This window comes from Hevea brasiliensis, chromosome 4 (genome assembly GCF_030052815.1).
Source record: "Hevea brasiliensis isolate MT/VB/25A 57/8 chromosome 4, ASM3005281v1, whole genome shotgun sequence".
Taxonomy (NCBI): Eukaryota; Viridiplantae; Streptophyta; class Magnoliopsida; order Malpighiales; family Euphorbiaceae; genus Hevea; species Hevea brasiliensis.
In genome coordinates this window covers 20202787-20225036 of record NC_079496.1, presented here as the reverse complement: position 1 = coordinate 20225036, position 22250 = coordinate 20202787, and the positions used below count along the sequence as shown (strand labels likewise).

At 29.5% G+C, this 22250-nt stretch overlaps 1 protein-coding gene across 3 annotated transcripts; it reads right to left on the bottom strand.

Annotated features, from left to right (window-relative positions):
- Positions 1–10: 10 nt before the first annotated feature.
- Positions 11–16158, bottom strand: LOC110638957 (uncharacterized). 3 transcript variants are annotated; one of them, XM_058145544.1, is made up of 8 exons: positions 14971–16158; positions 11196–11435; positions 10581–10670; positions 4654–4803; positions 4063–4187; positions 2989–3118; positions 196–353; positions 11–71 (listed from the first exon to the last, which is right to left on the bottom strand). In XM_058145544.1, exons 1-7 carry the CDS (start codon positions 15529–15531, stop codon positions 228–230), a joined length of 1422 nt encoding a protein of 473 aa, XP_058001527.1. In that variant the 5' UTR covers positions 15532–16158; the 3' UTR covers positions 11–71; positions 196–227. The 3 variants fall into 3 exon arrangements, with proteins under 3 accessions (XP_058001527.1, XP_021645395.2, XP_021645394.2); XM_021789703.2 differs by having other exon boundaries at positions 200–353; positions 14971–16157; XM_021789702.2 differs by having other exon boundaries at positions 11–353; positions 14971–16157.
- Between the last annotated feature and the right edge of the window lie 6092 nt (positions 16159–22250).

The window sequence follows — 22250 nt, the reverse complement described above, 5'->3', positions numbered from 1 at the left end:
TCAACAGAGATTTCTGAAACTAGAGCCAATAATAATTCTAGTCCAATTTAAAATTTACATTGTGCTTCAACCTGCCACAAAGCACACAAAAACAAAGAAAAACCTCTCAATTACGGAAAGAAAACGATGGTTACTTGTATAATTAAATAGAAAGAACGCTCAAAATATACAAGCCTAAAGCTGGAGACTATTTACATGCCTAATGCAAGATATGTGATGCCAGACGTTCAAAACTCAATGCCGCTATTTATCTGAACGGAAAACGATGGTCGACCAACATCAGAGAGCGGACTATCAACTCTAACAACAATTCCTGAACTCCCGGTGCTACCATTCCACTTAGACCGGCCAATCTGCATTGAGGGTTCATAAAAAAAGATTAAAAAAAAAAGAGTTTCATGGTGCTATTTACATGGAATCTCTATTCAGAAGGCTAAATCAATATAACATTAAATGTTGTATACTTAATGTGCTTCACTCTAGGCAAGTTCATCCAGTTGATGATTAGCTTTAAAATATACATTCGCTAGAAATCTTTAGCCCAAGACCTATGTAAACACATCAAACAAGTATGCAGTGCAAACTGCAAGAGTACCACAATCCCTTTCCAAGAAGCATTCACCAGTACTATCTTGTGCTAATGAACTTTGTATCTATTCAAGAAGTTTTCACATCATCAGCAAGTAATCCACCTATGTACATTTACATATCCAGGGAGCAATCAGACCTCTGTAAAAACTTCAGAAAGCAATTCTTGTTCAAATTAAAGTATGGCAGGCATTGAAGCCTACCCAGGAAAAACAATTGGCCAACCAAGCTACAGTTTCTTGTTTAGGAAAAATATTTAGTGTTAACTGAATACGAGTGTTTTCAATGGCACAGAGGTTTCCATCCATGGTTTTAAAATAATAGCAGCTAAATATCGTAACGGCCATTATGTACAAGTTTTTAAGGCCCATGTGGCATTATCCCCGTTATATATAGGAAAAAATGCATCTGTAACAGTCATTAGGCCCCTCACTTAATTATAATGACCATTATTACGTAGCGTTCCTCTTTTTTTTTTTTTTTTGGTCCAAATGGGTGGGGTTAATCATTGAGTCGGTTCAATTCAAAATCGAACCGCGACCTGAATAAACCAAAAACCAAATTTCATATAAATTTATAAACCAAACTGAGCTGAATCAAATCAAAATAATTCTGTTCGAAAATTCAGTTTCATGGTATTATCACATTCTCATCAATCATCAACAAAAAAATAATACCATGATCTATTTTTCAATTGAATGCAAAATTGTAGCCTCTAATTAAGCAAAATGCAAAATTTTATCCTTTAGTAAAGCAAAATACATACCTAAAAAAAATTATTAACTCTAATTATAGAAAAATCCATGCTAAAACTATGCCTAAAATCAATTTAATGAGTCCCACATAGGATAAAAAATTTAAATTAAAACTGAATTAATAATTTTAATGGAAATTAAAAATTTATGGAAAAAAGAAATTAAAATTGTTAATGTTTATTAATTATTCATTAATTAAATTTTATTTTTTTATTGTTTCCATTTACTTCAATTTTTCTTTCTTTCCCAACCCAAATATAAAACCACATGTTTCTTTTCTTTTCTGTAATTTTCTCAACATTACCAATATTCCAATGGAAGCAAAAATTATTCTTCATAAACAACCATGAAATTTGTTGAGCTAAAGCCTCCACTGAATTCCATCTTTCTATGTCCATCGACTATCAAGTTAGATATCATCGAAAGGCTTTGAAATGAAACCACCAATTACAAACAATCTCTAATCACAAGCCTTTGCAATGAAGGCAGATGGCTCACGGCTGAGTAATTTTCCCTATTGTTTTGAACGGCAAACAACAGAAAGCTTGCATACAAGGGAATTCAACCCACATTACATTCCACCTCATCACCGTCATCACCACCGTATTCCTCGTTATCAAATGCCTCTGCTTCTATTTTGTCTCTAATGGCCATTGAAATTGGTCAACGCAGAGAAGCTGGACAAGATTTGAAATTGTAAAGGGAAGGGAAAAAAGAGAGTTTTTGTTTCTCTGATGTAATTTGGAATTTAACGTATTGAATGAAATATGCTGATGTCTTCAACTTCTATCTTGAAAGATAGGAAGTGAGAGACAAGCTTCATCGACTGAAGGTGCAGTCAAATAGGTAGAGAAATTTATGATTAGGAGGAAGTTTCTTTCCTTCCCAGGGTTTTGGGTAAGGAGGAGATAAGTTGGGTTAGGGAATTGCAAAATTTTTTAATATTTTTGTTTAAATAAAAAATATTTTTATTAAAATTATTTAGATATTTAGTGTCACATCAGCATAGATTACCAGTGTCATAGCATTTGGCCTAAAACTGCTAATTGAGTAGAACTTAGGGTACCAAAATGTCAAAAATTGAACCACAAGCCCCCAAAGTGTTGAAGCGTGAAATCTCATGGCACTTTCTTGTAATTTTCCCAATATTGAATTATCGCCAAGTGTGAAATTTAACTGATTTTCACTTCACTTTCCTCCCAAAGTTTGGAAGCAAGGAATTGATGGACCAAGTGGAGAATTTTCATCCTTCATTTTCCTCTCCCCTACCTTCCCTTCTCTTCCAAACAAGGGATAGTGGAATCTTTTCAAAGTTTTCCTCAATTTTTCTACACCCTTTCAAAATAGGGTTAATGTTCTAAGAGAATTTTTTTTACATTCCACCAGTTATCTAGATTTTTTAGATTCATAATTCATTATCTTGTAATCCCCTACACAGGACCACAGAACAAAGTAATCACTTCCTGTACACCAGGCTTCTATTCTGTTTCTACACTAGAACCAGCAAATTGAGAAGGAGATGGGTAGGGGGGTGTGGTGGGAAAAGAAGGGAAGGGAAGAACATAGAGATCTTCAAGCAAACCAAAAAGCAAGTAGAGTTGTGATCAAGTTAATAGATACACTGACACCAAATAAAGCAACTTACAGACAGTGATGCAAATATGGAAGGGTGTGTCATGAATGCACAGCCGCAGATCAGATTCAGTTGTTCATTTACTGAATGAATAAGTTCTGCTCGCAACCCAGGATTGCTTCCACCCAAAGTTGGGCACAAACTGGCAAAGCGTAAAGCAGAACAAAGTTAAATAACGGTGATCTGAAAAAAGAAAAGCAAAATGAAAGGCAAAATATAAGCAATAAGCAACTCCTAAATAACCATAATCCCAAGAAACTAACAGATTCTACACATGCATTAAACTCGACCAATATTGACATCTCTATTACTTTTAACTCCAACTTCACTGTTACATACTCATGTCACATACTTGTAAGAAACTGTTTATTAGTATACAGTTATAAAGCAGGCCTAGTTCCAACTCCAATAAATAGAATAAGACCATGCAGCTACCACAGCCCCATGAAAGAATTTGGTTCACCTGAAGTGGAACAATCTAAATTATATGGAGCCACATTGACGACAAGGAAAATGGGGAAAAAGAAATAGAAAGCAAATGCAAGAACAGGCTGAAGAAGAAGAAGAATATTGTACAGTGGAACAGTCTAAATTATATTGAGCTACATTGACTGCAAGGAAAAAGGGGAAAAAAGAAATTGAAAGAGAGCAAATTCAAGAACAGACTGCTGTTAAGAAGAACAGACTGAAATCAGCATAAACTGAGTACCTTCCTTTTATCTTTTTCTTTTCATTTTTAATTTTTAACTAATTACTATCAGTAATGCAATGCATTCAGCATTCACTAGCTCACTTTTTCAAATTATGTTATCCATCAAACATCAATTTTATCATGCTTGAAAATACTGAACATCGAATCCTAATGGCGCTAGTGTAGCATTGGACGCAACCATGTCACTGACAAAAAGAACCATATGAAAACATGGCATTTAGACCATTCAAGAAGTTATGGCACAGCTAGTAATACTAATCTCTCATAAATCATATTCTTTACAGGTTATTGCAGGACTTAAAAGCCATGGATATTCTGGAGAAATAATCATGCGACATTGTATATATGAAATGGAAGGAAACCTGAAATGTTACCTGAACTGAAATGTAGGCCTCACCATTAGACCTGATCTCTGCCATGCTAAGGCTTGTTCAAAACCTAATGTAAATGATTTGTCAGGCCATTGTACCATTGGCGTGATGCGTGTACCCCACTTGTTCTGGTAAGACATTTAAACAGTGGACATTTTACAAATCAATGAAACCCATTCAAATTATGAAGATTTTGTATTCAAGTCCATTCCAAACCAAATACCAACAAAATTTATTAAGGTTGTGTTTGTATAAGCATGCATTTGACATGAATTACTTAATAAGTTAGTTTCAAAGTTGATTATACACACACATAGACACACACTTTGGTTAGGTAGATTCATTATTTAATTGATTAGAAACTGAATTCATGAATGCGAACTTTAACTTATTTGACCATGAATAACTACTAAAAAGGTGTAATTTCAAATGGGCACTATAACACTTTAGATTAACCATATATTTTTAATATCATTGTTAGATATATAGCTTATAAATGACACAGTTTATACTGAAATTTCAAATATTTCTATCCAAATGAAACTAAGATTATCTTGGAATCATTAAGAACCAGGCATATATTAATAACCTGACCTTATGAGAGAAGCTAAATCTCATTTCTCCTGGATATTGACCCTGAGCTTGGAGAAGGCCCCCAAAAAGGGGTAGAAAAGCACTTATAGTCAGTCCCTCACCTGACACATAGGTAAACTGACCATTTGGAAACTGCAAATCTACGAACGACTGCATGTAGAAAGCGGCAGCAAAAGGAGAAAGCATAATAAGAAATTAGAAAATTCATCTCAAGAAACTGACAGAGTGAAGATTATAGCTAATAAAAAAAAATTCTGTGACAGCACCTTTCTTGATAATTCATCAACAAGAAGTCAACTACTCATAAAGATTGAAATTGATTGTCACAAGATGACCCTATTCTTTCATTCATTCACTAAATACCACTTCAAGAATGCACAGAGGTGTTAAATGCAACCTTGTCAAAAATTTCAACATCAATCACACAGTTCCCCCCCTTGTTTGTTTAACTACTTCAAGAAAATCATGCTCAGTGGACTATTTTTGGCCTTTTTTCTAAACAGGTGTTTTTCAAAAATTATAACACAGAAAAGGGGACATTTAACTAAATAAGGGCGATTTAGGCCAGGCTGAATGAGTCAAATAGCCAATCAGCATTCAAATTAGCGACCAGCATATTTTAATGGAATAAAAAAAAAGCTAAAAAGAGCTTATCGTTACTTATAGTAGTGACCGGCTACAAAAGAATTTTTTTAAAAAAAAAAAAAAAGAAGGTGGGCACTACTACAAGTAGCAACCACCATAAAGTGGGGTAATAAAAAAAATACTTGTTGCTACTTAGGGGACGTTTGATTCACTTTTTGAGTGCAACTGATAACTGATAAACACCTAAACAGGTAAATTAAGGCGTTTGGTAACTTTTTAAAAATAGAATTGATAGCTAATGGATGACTGATATGATATCTATAAATTGTAATTTATATAAGCTCTATTTTTAGAACTGTTTTTCATCAGCTGATAGCTGATTTGATTTTATTTTTTTTATTTAAACCATTTTATCCTTTCTCATGTAACTCAAAAATCAATATTATTAATATTGTTTGCTTCAATATTTTTCATTTATAATTTTAACACCTTAATTAGCATATTACAATTTTGTTAAAATATTTTCTATTAATTTTTTAAACTTAAAATTATAAGATTTTTTTCTTTATCAACAATAACAATCACTTTATTATTTTATATAACTACATTTTTAAAATTATTTAATTATTTTTTTAAGAAATTTAATCATTTTCTTATTTCAATAGTAAAATAAATATGATATGATAAATCAATAATTATATTTTATTTTAATATAATAAATGATATAATATATTAAATTAATAATTATATATTTATTTTAATAATAAAATAAATAAATTTATAATTTTATATTTATTTCAATAATAAAATAAATTATATGATATATATTCTTATTAGTCATTTTACATATCAACAGTAATATTTAAATATAGTTTTACCAATCACTTAACATAAATCAGCTATCATCAGCTTCCAGCTATCAACTAATAGTAATAGCTATCAGTTAACAACTATCCGGTTCAACTAACAGCTAAACCAAATAGGCCCTTATAGTAATGACCAGCTTAAAGAAGAAAACAATTATTCTTTCCTTTAATCAATTGGTGGGCCATGTAACGACCAACCTTATCACATTTGATTCTTTTTTCCTTCAATTTTGAATTTTGTTTTTGAAATTAATAAAAAAATGAAACAAAGAAAAGCGAACGAACCCTTTTTCTTTCTTTTTTTTTTTAAGTCAAACCATCATAATCCCAAGCGGAACAAATTAATAATGAGGTATAATTAATAAATTAATTAAGTATGAGATCTTGTGCAGGCTATATTTTCTTCTTAATTAAAGGCATATGGGTTTAGATTATCTCATTGAATCCGATATGAAAAATTTTTGAATCAACCCAATTCATCACATGTATTTATAAATTAATTACTAACATGAAATTTCAATAATTTTACGTAATAATTTAAATTATTATTTTTTTTTTTTATAAATATGTGTATGGGAGGATGTAAATGATTAATTCATATATTATGTGATAACTAGGTTGATGTACGCATTTTTCATTTCAAAGTGGTCTTCCCCCTGATTGCCTTTCTAATTGTATAGTTAACATATAACAAAATTCTCAATTAAGTAGTGGCCCGATAGCAATTATTTTAATTGAAAATGCCAATAGGTAATGTTTATGATACGAATAGTTGGCGTGATGTAGAAAAATAACAATAACAATAACAATAACAAAGAACATATCAAGCACCAATCATTGAAAAGAGAACTAGTTCTCAAAATATTATTGATCTCACAAAATTGTCATAGCTAATCTAATGAATAATAGAAAATTAGCTCTATTTATAGAGCTTATAACCTAATCAAATTAGAAATAAAAACACTAGTTTAAATTTAATTAGGAATACTAAATAAGATAAATTAGGAAATAATAGACCTAATAATAATAAAATTCCTAAGCAATAAAAACTCTTTAAATTTTCTAATTCTATAATAATTAAAATTCCTAAATAAAACTCTAAACTTCCTATATCGTTCCTAAATAAAACTCTAAACTTCCTATACTGCATTATTCTTCCCTAATTAGAAAAAACTCATCATCAAGTTTTGAAGTGTTAAAGGATCAAAAACCAAATCTAGAGAACACATAATTCGATCTTCTTGGATGGTAGCAACAAATTTGACTTCGCACTTCTTTGAAGCATTAAGACAGATAAAATCAATTAGAATAATAGTTGAAAGGCTCTTTAACTTGGTAGGATCTTCAATTTTCACTGACTCCATGACTTTACTGTCTTCAATCTCCCTTGAAGTCTCCAAGACTTGATTGACTTGAACTTCATCAATTTCCATCAAAATCTCCATATTTGGCTTTTCTTCAATCTCCATTGAAGTCTCAATTGCTTGAATGACTTCTCGCTCTAGAATAGACTCAGCAACATGCAAATGTTCAAGACTCAAATCTTTGGATTCTTTAATCTTAGACCTTTCAAGTTTAGTTTCTTCAAGTTGCTCGTTTTATTCCTCATTTTCATCTTCAAATTGCTCTTCTAATGCTTCTTCTCGATCATCTTCAATGTCAAACTTCTTTTCTTGTTTTACAATTTTAATTTCTTCTTTAAGTTCTCACACAGCTACTGACAACTTATTAAGCTATATGTTTGATAACTCATCAACCTGTACTTTTACTTTTGATAACTTATCAAGTTGTGCTTTCAATTTTTTTACACATGGAATCACAAATTCTTCCTTGCATTCTTCAAGTTCTCTTTCCTTAACTTGTAAGAATTCTTGTAAATCTATATAGTCTCTTTTTTTATGTAGCAAAATTTGTTTAACTTCTCAATATTTACCATATAATAAATAACACATTTCACGATCACGACTATAAATAATTGAACCTTATGAAATCTAGTGTCATAATTAATTTCTTCAAGAACATTTTTCTAGTAAATGATCTCCTCTTCTAGCCCCTCAATATAAGTTTCCATATATTCGAATTAAGGAAACATACCTTACCTAAAGAAGACCCAAAATTCAGCTTTTAGGAGTTGTTTCAAACAGACTTCAAAATCAAATGGAAGACGTCAAAATTGGCAAGGAAAGAAACTGTTGAAGTTTAGCTAACATGAAGGTGCGTTATGGCGATGATGTGGCATAGTTGCTAGAATAGGATCCTGTGTACACAGGTGTAGAGGTGTGAGCTTAGATGGGTAGAGACACAGGTCTGATGACTCAACCCAGTATATTTTCTCCGTTGGAGTGTCAGCTGGGACTTTCGACATCGTAAAATGGCATATCGGCAAATGGCAACCAATGGGAATGGATTGGGGGCTGACTTGGATTTTCATCTGGCTCTTGTTGCGGGTCAAGAACTAACCCGGTAGGATCTTGAGTTTCGAGTAGGTTCAGGTGATCAGACGACCTTCGGGAGGGTCACCAGGACGTTGCCCGTGGTCTAGTGATGGCAGTGTGCCTATTTGATGACCAGATGGTGACTCTAGTTAAGGGGCAATGGCAGCGCTGTTTCTGGGTTCTTTGTTTCTCGAAGTTCTATTTCTGGGTTTGAATTTTTTTTTTTATATATATAATAAACAGTAAACTAAGGCAGAATTTCGAAGCAGGTTAAAAAAGAGATGGTTTGAATTGGCTGTTATGTTTGTAGGCTGTTTGGAAAATTTGCAGGAAGCTATGGAAATTAGATTGAATTTAGACTTTGATACCAAAATTGATGTAGAACAATAACAAGAACGAAGAACAAATCAAGGACCAATCTTTGAAAAGAAAACTAATTCTCAAAATATTATTGATCTCACAAATTGTCATAGTAAATCTACTGAATAAAAGAAAATTAGTGCTATTTATAGAGCTTACAATCCTAATCAAATTAGAAATAAAAACCCCGATTCAAATCTAATTAGGAATACTAAATAAGATAAACTAGTAAATAATAGACCTAATAATAATAAAATTCCTAAACAATAAAAACTCTTCAAATTTCCTGATTCTATAATAATTAAAATTCCTAAATAGAACTCTAAGCTTCCTATACTGCATTACGATGGAGATTGGTTGGTTATAAATCTCTGTTCTACAACAAATAAAGTTAGAAACACACACACACACACATACACACACACACACATAATCGAGAAATATATCAAAAGTAACAATAATTGCTATTTGCTAACAAATCCTACCTTCCACCCTTAGTTTTGGGCTCCTAGATTTGTGAATGAACCATTGTAAATATAGGACATGTAAGAGAATTAGTTCAAAGTGAAAGATCAAGAATTCATGGAAGTCAAAAAAGAAAGAGGCTTTTTATTAGGTAATAAAAAGTGATTAAAAAGGATGATTAATTATGGTTATAATTTTGATGGCTAAAAACACTTAGCGTAGGTGAGGTGTGGTGGTGGTAGTGAGGCAATTGATCCGCTCCCGGATTTAATGGACCTTTCTGCTCTTTTTGGAAAAAAGCTGGCTTTATTGCATATATTTGATTCAAGTAAAAAGCAAAGCGAGGGACAGCTCTCTAAAATTATGCCTTTCTTCATCTTTTAGGTGGGTCACTCACTTCAAACTACTGGGAAGTAACCCTATATTCTAATTAAGGATATTTAATTAAACCCTAAAACTAGGTTGCTAATTATTTTGATTTTTCTTTTAAAGAAATAAAATTATTTTCACAGATTTCCTTTTTTTCCAAAAGGAAGAGAAGAAAAAGAAAAGCTGAAAATGAAGTATCTAGTAGCATGTAGGTAGTGGGATAAAATATCAAAACTGTGAAGTCATACCTAAATTGACAAATGAATGGAAGAGGACAACAGTAGTGTCTCCAGAAATCTGGGTAGGTTGCTAAAGCCATAATTTCATGCGAGCATAATTAATCCAAAAATTAAATGCTTCAAGAGAGATAGAAAGCTAGGGTCACCCATTTGGCTAGAATTATCTGATTGATGCAATTAGTGAACACTTCATCTTTGACAGACACAAGCAAACTTACAAACGTCAAAGCCAAGACCTGATGTGAAATCCCAAATAATGCGATAGCAAATTAAAATTAGGAAATTAAAAAAAATAAAAAAAACCAAGCTAATTAATTTGTATAGCCAATAAGCTACATGTACCGTGTTTAGTATTTTGTGTTGCTGTACAGATTCAAGAATTTGTATAGCCAATAAAATTTTTTTAAAAATTGTGTTTCTGCATGAGTCAAGGTGTGAAGGTATTTAAAGGCGGGATGGGACTAACAGTCATGCCTTAAATCTGCGTAAAAATTAAAGACAGTTACAAATTTGATAATAATATTTTTCCTTTTGAATACAACAATAATACTGGATTCAAGAATATAGTCAGTGTAATGTCTCATATTTCAGAAGAAGTTATAACTTACACAAGCTAATGGATTGAGACACAGCATTGACATTAACAGCCACCTTCTATGCTTTGACCATACAGCAGGACATAGAGAATGCATTCCATTCTGGCCACAAAATATATATATAAAAAAAAAAAAAAAAAAAAAGAAGTCTTTAAGAACCACTAAAAAATAAAGCACTAAGCAACAAAGATCTAGATGAAAATTTGGATATAATATAATGACAATACAGAGACTACCATCTTAAGATACGACATCTTAGATGTAAAAAAGTCAATGCCAATCCAAGCATAGCAGCATATGCACCACCAAACAACTGGTATAAAATCCAGAACAACTAACAATGCAAAAGTGTTGCCATAATGTAAAGTGAATAAATTAAAATGTCCAATAACAGGATCAGTAAAACAATTATGAGCAAGCAAACCACTAACGTTCAGCGAATGCTTAAAGCCATTATCTTTGGAAGCCAATTCTTATCAACTTTCAGATGAAAGCCATGCCAAAAGAGGATGTACTTTAATTTGGAAAAATGGTAAAAGTATAACCAAACACTTTTTATCATGCCAAACTCATCTCCAAACACATTCATCTTTAGTTGACAACCAGGCTCACTAAAATTGGTCATACCTTCCTATCATAACCATACCAAAGCAAGTGTTGCTTTGACAGATGAACAGGTAGAAGAAGTGTCGAGTCACGAACAAATAGTAGCGGTCCAAGCTGGACAAGGAAGAGAGACGAATTATCATTTCCTGATGTGGAACTGCCATGTGATGTCTCAACTCTCCATAAATCTCCTCTTCCAACCAAAGAACTCTCTATGTTGTTAGTTCTACTGTCATAAGTTGATGTGATATTTATGACCCCCTGCACCCAGAAGAAAAAGAATCATTGGAAAACTGCAACAATGAGATATTTTAGACAACAAATGACACTTGATAGTGGTTCATTAACTGCAATGATAATGACATTATAAATATAGAACTACTACTGCAGGGAAACAAGTTGTCGTCATTATAGATGTTAATGATGGGTGATATTCCTTGTTTGCTAGAAATGCCTTTCAATTGGCTAGAACAAATCATTAGAGCAAACTAAGACAAGTTATTTTAGATACATGCTAAGCACTTGCACTGCAATAGATAGTTTTGTCATGCACCCAGCAGAGCTGAAAGGAAGTGGGCAGATGTGTGACTAAAGTGGAGCAATATGATTTAACGCAACAAAGTTCCATCCCAGTAATCATAACATGTTATTGCCACTTTTACACTACCTCTACTGACCTCTCTGCCCTCATTCAAGAAGCACCCATAAATTGAATCAATCATTCACCTACAACTCAATTAATGTCCCTGCATTTAACCAGCTTTTTTATCTTAAACCCAACTCAACTCAACTTAACTAAGCCTTTATCTCAAAAATTTGGGGTCGACTATATGGATTCTTTTTCTCCACTCTAAATGATTTTAGGTTAAGTCCTCGGAAATATGCAATGCTTCTAATTCATGTTGTATCACTCTCATCCAAGTCAGTTTAGGTCTACCCCTACTTTTTTTTCTATCCTCTAACCTAATGTGCTCTACTTGTCTAACTGGAGCTTCTGTATGTCTGCGCTTCACATGACCAAAACACCTCAATCTCCCTTCTCTCAACTTATCTTCAATTGACACAACTCCTACCTTTTCTCTAATACTCTCATTACGGACTTTATCTAGCCTAGTATGGTTAGGGGTGACCAATCGGTTCAAACCGAACTGAACCAAACCGAATTAAATTATAAAAACCGAACCGTCAATTTTAGAAACCGAACCGAACCGAAATTGGTGAAAAACCGAATCGAACCGAACCGCTTTATTTCGGTTCGGTTTGGTTTAAACCGATCGGTTTGATTTTTGATTGATTTTTTAATTTAGACTTAATTTTCAAGTTATTTGGTCTAATTTTAACTTTGGTTTGAACCTAATAACCATTAATCAATGAAATTAAACAATTAATATATATAAAATTAAATATAATTTATAAATTTTTCATAAAAATAAATTAATTCAAAAATCAATTCGGTTCGATTTGACTATATAAATCACTATTCAGTTCTGTTCGGTTTAACCGATTTTTTTCTCTTTAAAACCGAACCGAACCGAAATAACCGAAATTTTTATAAATTAAAATCAAACCGAACCGATTTAATTTTAAAACCGAACCGATTGAACAGAATTAACTCGGTTCAATTCGATTTTTCGATTTGAACCGAATTCTGCTCAGCCCTAAGTATGGCCACTCATCTACCTTAACATTCTCATCTTCGCAACTTTTATCTTAGACACATACGACTTCTTCAGTGCTCAACACTCAATACCATATAACATGGCCGGTCGTATGACTGTACAATAAAATTTTTCTTTCAACTTATTGGGAATTTTGCGATCACATAAAACTCCCTTGGCACGTCTCCACTTCAACCATCCGGCTTTAATCCTATAACTAACATCTTCCTCACATCCCCCATCTACTTGAAGGATTGAGCCGAGATATTTAAAATGATTACTTTGGGGCAGTACTACTCCATCCAGACTAACTCCTTTCCTATCACCAGTTCGGCCTTCACAAAACTTGCAATGCATATATTCTGCCTTCGTTCTACTTAACTTAAAACCCTTTGACTCTAGAGTGCTTCTCCAAAACTCTAGCTTTCTATTGACTCCTTCTCGTGTCTCATCTATCAAAATTATATCATCCGCAAACATTAAGCGCTAAGGGATACTCTCTTTTATATGTTTCGTCAATTCATCTAAAACTAATGTAAATAAGTAAGGGCTTACAGCTGAACCTTAGTGTAATCCAACTGAGATAGAAAAATCTCGTGTCCCCTCCCACTGTGTACACAATGGTAGTTGCTCCTTCATACATATCCTTCAACACTTGTATGAACCTAATAGATACCCTCTTTTGTTCTAACACTCTCCATAAGATATCTCTTGGAACACTATCATAAGCCTTTTCCAAATCGATAAAAACCACGTGTAGATCTTTCTTCACATCTCTATATTTCTCCATTAAGCTTCTAATGAGAAAGATCGCTTCCATGATTTGTCTTCTTTTTGTCTCTAGAAACTGCACAATGACTTTAAAAATAATACATCAAAGTGACTTACACTGAAGCTATTCCTAATATCTTGAATGAAAACCTAAACACTCAATTTAAAGACTGTAGGTCTTGCTTGATGTTCTTATGATGACACCCGATACAATTTCTTTAATTGCTTATAAGTTGCAACACTCCCTCCATGATGGTCTTGCTACGTAACCATATCTGATTTTCATTTCTACGTTCATAATTAATCATATGGTCAAAGGAAAATTGTATCAAAAAGAAAAAAGACTTTATGGAGGTCATTCTTTTTTTGAAGCCTATTAAGTAGCCTCAATCATTAGCTTAAGCAACAAGCACAAAGCCAATTAAAGTGAATGTGAATATATTATGAGGGCACCTAAGGAAGCAATAAAACAATTTGCAAGGCAAAGCTAAAAAGGAATTACACTAATACGACAGAGTCCATTATAGAAGCAGATAGTTCTAAAAACAGTCTCTCAATTTGGTCTTAGTTAAAAGTAGAATGTAACCAAAACAACTCAGCTTTTGTATTTCAAAATTTTCTACCTCTACAATTCCTATCATTAGAAAGTCGCTTAAGATCTAAATTGCAAGAGGTTTCAAAAGTTAGATTTGAAACCTAAAAATGATCAAGCACCCATACAATCGTTCTCAGTGGTTTCTACTTTGTTTCAAAAACAAAGTAAATACTTTTTTTCACAAAAACATTCTAACTTCACGAAATTTTTATATTTTATCTCACATATTTACATAAAGTAATAATTATTTTTCAAAAAGCACTCACTTCAAATAAAGCATATTAGATTAAGGAAAAAATAGTAGTACTTCACAAAAAAAAGTACATATAACTATAATTTTTTTTACATAAAACCAATATAATAAATATTATTCTAAATCAATAAAAAATGAATGAAATTATTTACATTCAATAATAGAACAATGTAGACAACACCATCAATTATTGTCAATTTAAAATAATACTTTATTATATTGATTTTATGAAAAATATTATATTTATATATAATTATATGTTAGTTATCATCTTTATGCTAAAATCACAAAGCTTAACCAACTAGAATAACGAAGACATTTTCATTCCCCCAGTTCCAATACATAAAAATTTAACTTCCGTGCATCTAATAGGTAGACAAAGTAATCTTACAATCTACATAGCATATTAGCATTCAACAATAGAAACTCTAAAATAAAGAAAAACCACCATTCGTGTGCTGCAATAAACACTTCTAATAATTACTAGTTATTGCATAAAAAAAATTACACTGTCATTACCTGTGATTTACCAAGATACCCCACGGATTTCAAATTAAACCCACCTATTTCTTCGTCTGATGAACCACCAAGCTTACCGCCAGTCGCATCATTCTCTACAAACCCATAATCCCTCAACCTCTCACTCACCAACTCCAACTCGCCCTCCACACCCACCCCAAAATTACTCCTTTTACCATCCATCCTCACGTCCATCCCAACAGCCTCCTCCTGCCTAAACGGCACCGGCAACCTCCTAAAGAACTGCTGCACTAACCCATTCAAGCACGCCCCAAAATCTGCACCAGCTTGGCAAATTCTGTTTCCAATATCGAAAATCGCAGAAACCCCATTTATCCCACTATAATCGGTTAAAACTCCCAAATCCCTTCCATTGAAATTTTGGCCTCGGAATTCCAAATCGAAAAGCTTCGCTTTCTGAGGGTTAGGCCAAGTAAAAGCTGGCGTGTTTGTCATATGGGATTGAATAAGGCCCGTAAATCCCTGCGCCAGCCGGTCCGCAAGGTCCTGGCCATGCCGCTGCACTTCCTCCCATGCTTCGAACGACCTTTCCACCGACATTTGCAATAGAATTCAACAAATCATCAGATTACCACAAAAGGGAGTTGTCGATCACTGATAGAAAATCAGGTCTTTATGGGTTTGGTGCTGATAGTGTATTAGTTGATATTGTTAGTTGTAGAACTGATCGGTAGAGAGAGAAATACGACAATTTTTCAAAATTTTTGGAAAGGAAAAACCAAACTTTAACTCTATTGCTTTTCCAAAAGCTACTAAATAAGAAAACCCACAAACCTCAGCAAACGAAAAACTATGAATTTGAATCAGAAACAGATAAATAAATCAGTCCTCAGTATTTTAATTTTTCCTTTACTTTAAGCAAAGCAACAATAATTCAATAGCATATAAGCTCCCAAGTAATGAATTTACAGAGAGTTATCGAAAGCCAAGGAAAACTTTAAAGAAAAAATGTGAAATTAGGGTTAGGTTTGAAAGGAAAAACAGAAATTGAGAACAATTAGTGGAAGGGAAAAAGAGTGTAATGAAGATAGAGGATTTGATTTGAGTCGAAGGTTTGAGGTTCTCTTTCGCAGATGGGACTGAATTTAGAAGCGACCCCTGTAGGGATAGAGACACAGGAAAATGTGCGTAAGGAGGCTGAATGTCTCCAAAGCGCACGGGATGCGTAATGCGCACATAGATTTCGTTGCACTTCTGCCACGTTGATGTGTGGTTTTCTGGATTGGGATTTTCTTTAAGACAGCCAATGGTTATTATTATTTAATATCATAATTTTATTCTAATTTATGCTAAATAAAAAATTATAATTTTATTTAATATCATAATTTTATTATAATAAAATATTTTTTAATTTATTAAATTATCATCGTCCTCACTAATCAATAAAAATAAAGATAAATAAGAAAAATTAATTAATTTTTTATTTTTTTAAATAATAGATAATTTTTAATAAATAATTTTTAAAAAAAATATAAAATAATTAGAAAAAGTAAATACATAAATTATAAAAAAATTATTAGATATATTTAATATATATATATATATTATTTTCTCACATTATTATATAAAATTTATTTTTTATATTATAAAAATAATTATTTTTTATAAAAGTAAATATTATTTTTATATACAATAAAATTATTTTATAATCTTTCGAAATATATATGCTAAATTTTTTAATTAATATATATATAATTTTTATATTAATAATTAAAATTCACTTAATTTTATAATAATTTACTTGGGATGGACAGATGGAGTGAACAGAATTTAATCATTTCGTACACCATTTCTGCCATCATAAATAAATCACAGTGAAATCTAATTACTAATATATGTATATACTATATTTTTAACTAATAAAATATTTTTCATTTCTATAAAAAATTATTAGTCTTATTTAAAACAAAATTAAAATATAAATTAAAAAAAAATATAATATAAACGGTTGAAAATTATGAACTACATATGTTTTACAAAACTTTCTCAATTTATATTTTAATTTTATTCTAAATAAGACCAATAATTTTGTTTTTGATAAAAATGAAAAAATATTTTATTAATTATAAATAGAGTAAAAAATGTATATACAAATTAATATATTATATTTTTACATAAATAAAATTAATTACTCATAAAAATGACTTTCATTATTTTTATTATTTATAAAATACTAAAAATATATTTATAGTGATAAAAATAATTTATCGCCGATAACATATATTAGTGACAAAGAATTTATCGCTAATTAATATCATTGTCGCTAACACCTTTAGCGAAACCAATTTCACCGCTAATACTTTAATAATGAGGTTTATTACATAGATCGTCGTTTAGTGACATAAAATTTATTGATAATATTTGTTGCTAAATCTCTAAAAATTTTAATTTTTAATATTACAATAGTTAACATATGAAAAATTTTAACATTCTTTCAATAATAATTATACTTAGTGATAATATATTAGAATTATTTCAATAGAAACTAAAATGCACATATTATAAAGATAATTAAATATAAATATTTTTTTACATCTTTATTAATTTATTTTTTCCTATGAACACTACTTTTAAAAAATAGTAAAGAATTTTATTACTTTAATTTATTTTATAAATAATTTTTAAACATTTTCTATTCATATTTTTTTTATTATTTTAAACGCTACTACTTTCAAGCAATAAATGATTTTAATGATGAGTTTAATTGACATATTATTATTTCATTATAATTATTACTATTATCATCATCAAAACATGTATTATTAATATTATTTTAAAATATTATAGAATAAGTGTATGAATCTTTTCATAATATTTATTTAAAATTAATAGTGTATTAAATATTTAAATAAAAAATTTTGAACATTATAATATAATATAAATGAACTTTATAATATTAAAAAAAGAAATTTTTATAAATTTTTTATTATTTATATTCTTAAATAAAAAAATTTGAAACGCATTATATTAAAAATTTATTATTGAAAATCAATACCTTATAGTAATATCATATTATAACAAAAATTTAAAAAAATTACGTGTAAAAATATTAAATCACGAATTTATATAACAAGTATAAACAACGTATAATGCATGTTATTAAGAAAAATTAGTATATAAAGTTTGTAAATATTTAAAAATTAATAAATTAGTAAAAGTGAGATTGAGTACTTAAAGTTTTTTTTATTATTTACATTATAATAAATTAAATAATTTTTAATGAATTATTAATAATTATATAATTAAGATTATAAAATTACTATATTAGGACTTATGGTAGGATTTTTGCTATAAGTATTGTTATTATTAAAATAATATTAAAAATTTTGATATACATTAATTATAGTAATATTAAAAATTTTAGCGATCGATACATTATTCTTATGTGTTATTGTCGACGACGTCACTAAGATATTTTATTAACAATGAATTTTTATATCTATCACTAAAAATATATTTTTATTGATATTTTTATAAATAATATAAATAATAAATGATATTTTTGGACTTTAATGTTACCTTCCCACTTTTGTATATGTCGTAAAAAATTGTTAGTTTAAGAAATAAAATAATAAATAGACTTAATAAGTAAGAAAAAAAATTTTTAATTTTGCTTTCATTTACAATTTTAATCAAAATATTTAATTTTATCAATTTAATTCTATACTTATAACATTTATAGTAATCAAGTTATCATAAAATCTTTTGTTTCGAACAAAAATTATCATAAAATTTTAACATAGTATATGCTGATTAAAATAAAAAATAATAATTTTATTAATCGGTTCTGTATTTTTAATATAAATATAATTTGAAATTAAAATTTTATATTCAATCAATTTTGAATATAAATATTTCAAATTCTAAAATTAAAATTAATGTTAAATTTTTAAGTTTAAATTAATAAAAGTATAAATTTTAATTAAAATAATAAGGATCATAACTCTTATACTTTCTTTTTTCATTATTATTTGCGTTAAAATTTATGGGAAAATATGAAAGTAAGAAAATTGCAAAAAAAAAAAGGCATTAATTTTTTTTTATTTAGAATATAATTAAATCTTTGAGGTATAACAAAATTTATAAATCAGTCCCTCAATTGTTTTTAATAACATTTAGTTCTCAAATTTAAATTTTGTTAATAAATTAGTTCTTATCCTCTAAACTGCTTTTCAATTTAAAACAACTTAATTCATTAAATTTTTTTATTAATAAAAAATTCCATACATCTAAATTTAGTGTTTTTTACTATTTTGTATTTAAATAATTATAAATACAAAAAATATATAATATTTTATAAAGTATATAATTATTTAAATATAACTTAAATATAAAATTTAATTGTAGGGATTATATATTCAATTCTAACCATTGTTATTAAGTTATTGTATTCAAGAATACAAAGAATTACTCTTTCATCAACAAATAGAGCAAGAATCACAAGTCGATAATACTAATGAACAAAGCTTGAAGGAGCACTCCAAAATTTTACATGTGCCTAATTGCCTTAGACGAGGATGAAAAAGAATCAAGAAAAGAATGGAATGCTCAACGTCCACAAATTATGAAGGAGATGGTGATAAGAAATAAAATAAATATTTATTGGATCAAAAGGTAATTTCACATTCCTCCAACTCTCGTGATTAATTCTTTTATAGTGAGTTATTAGAAGGACTATATAACATGCATAGAAACAAATTAAGTTTTCAAAACTCAAATTGAGAATTAGCAAAATCCCACCATCTTAACCCACCTTTGTAATCTACCCTTGGCATCCTCTAATAATATCTCAATAAATCCTTAAGTTTCAAACCATGACACATTTGTCTATTATAATAAGGTACATGTCATCCAATTGACATTTTATTATTGTCCGATCCTTCTTATTACAATAGGAAATTTCTTATCTATATATTAAGGTGTACAAACACTCAATTAATAAAAAATTATATACATGTATTATTATATGGGACCCATCATATACGATTTTAATTAAAATAATAATTAATAATTGACTGGGTGTATACACTTAAGTGTAAATAAGAATTATTTAGTATAATAACTTAACTTTCCCTGCATACCACTATGGTATGATATATAAAAATGGGCTGAATATGTATATTTTCACCCCTGAACTTTACTACAAAAATCTAGTGGCACCCTGAACTTTTAAAATATCCTATGATACATCTCAGCTCTTGTGAATGTTACATGATATATCTCAATTTTTGTAAAAGTAATTACTAACTGAAATTTGAAAGGTATTTTGAATCCATTTTTATAGAAGTTGAGGTATATTATAAGATATTTACAGAAATTTAAGTGTATTGTGGGACATTTTAGAAGTTCACCACGAGATTTTTTAAGTAAAGTTCAAAGGGTGAAAATGTGTTTTTAGCCTATAAAAATATTTATTTGATCCATATTTGTAAAACAACATAGTAATATAACTCGCTACATTCGTCTCATTTTAAATGATGTTTTGGAAATTTTTTTGTTCCATTTTATTTACCATTTTAAAAAAATTAAGGAAATATTAATTATTTATTTTCAATTTTACCTGTTTCTATTATTATTTTCGATGCATTTATGTTATCACCTTTCTACATTTCCAAAGTGTTACAAGAATATTTTTCAAAGTATTATAAGAATATTTTAGTCAACTATAATTATTTTTTTATGAAAGTGAGATTATTTAAATATATTTTTTTTTAATTTTATGCAAAAATCTTGAAAAAAACACTTAGAAATGAGACATATTTATGCCAAGTAACACCACATTTAAAGCAAAACTTCAATATACAAACCTAAACCAATAAATACACAACCACTCGTTGCATTAAATAGAGTACCATGAATAAAATGTGCATAGACCTATCAAAATCCCTGAAATTGGAATGCAAGTAACGGTTAATTAATTACAAATTAAAAAAAAAAAAAAACACTAAACACGCGTACAATTTCATGCCCTAATTATCAAAATAAAAATGGCTAAATGCATAAGCACCCTTGAACTTTTTATGTTTAACATATTATATCTATGATTGGAATCTATTACATCCTTAAACTTTGGGTTTTCTAAATACTAACAAGATTTTATAACAAAAGCCTAAATAAAGGTAGTGATATTAGTTAAGAGTGTGAATTGAGAAGAATGAAAGAGAATGAGCATGCAATGGCGAGAGAACATTGATAACATAGAGAGATAGAAGCAGAGAATAAATAATAGCTCAAATTTGTGCAGGATGAAGAGTTTGTTTGGTATTGAGGTTGGAGGGTTAAAATTGTTTTTTAGAGAAAAAAAAATATTTTAGATAATGTTAAAAAAAATCAATTTAAAAAAAGTTATTTTGTTAACTTAGTGTTGATTAAAATATATAAAATTTAATTTTAATTTTTTTTAATACTCTTTAATTAATATATTTAAAAAAAAATATTTTTTCTATGGTAGATCTAACAATAATGCTAAACAGATGAAAAAGAGAGTTTAATGAAAAAAAAAATAACTGTTGGCATACCACATCACATGTGTTTTCATTTGCTTATGTTCGCATGCTTTGTTAACAGGCCAAATTTGTATTTAATTATTATAAAATAAATGTTAAGGGTACAATAGGTTTTAACAAAAGTTCAGGGTGAGATAGATTAATCCCAAAATATTTAGAGTGCACTTATACATTTGATCAATTAAAAATCATTAATAAATGTTGTATTATAAATTTCAGAGAATTACAACACTTAAGTCCACTAGAAACCCTAATTTTCAAAAATCCCTAAATTACAAATCCCAAATTTTATAAACCCTAGTTTGGTGAAACATTTTTTAATTTCACTATTCTTTAATACTAAAACTAAATATTATATTTATTAAATGACATAACAACTCATCAAAACAACAAAATGCATGGCCTCAAATACTAAAAAGCCACATAAACAAATACTGAGTCATCTGTAGAGTGTAAGAAATCACTCAACCTAAGAGTTTAAACTGGTAGATGATAGCTATAAGAATAGTTTTATATCTCTCCCATTTTGTTGATAGGATTGGAACTATGGACACTCAACCTAAAAACTTAAACTTGTAGATGAGGGCTCTAAGAACTCTCCATTATGGATGGAGTGCCTGGAAAATATATTCCCATCTTTTTGCTCCTCTATTTCCAGAACTCTATCATGGGTTGGAACTTGGAGTTGCAGAAATAGCTGCCTCGTTACAAGGCAGGGATAAGTTAACGAATGGTGTGTAAAACTAAGCAGGC

Bases quoted from the DNA above. Each gene is read 5' to 3' on its own strand.
- LOC110638957 (XM_058145544.1), bottom strand. From the start codon at position 15,531: ATGTCGGTGGAAAGGTCGTTCGAAGCATGGGAGGAAGTGCAGCGGCAT. The intron at 4,804-10,580 runs GTAAGTTATAAC...TTCTACATGCAG, and splicing joins GTCTCAATCCATTAGCTTGT to TCGTTCGTAGATTTGCAGTT. The intron at 3,119-4,062 runs GTAACATTTCAG...ACGCTTTGCCAG, and splicing joins AGGCCTACATTTCAGTTCAG to TTTGTGCCCAACTTTGGGTG.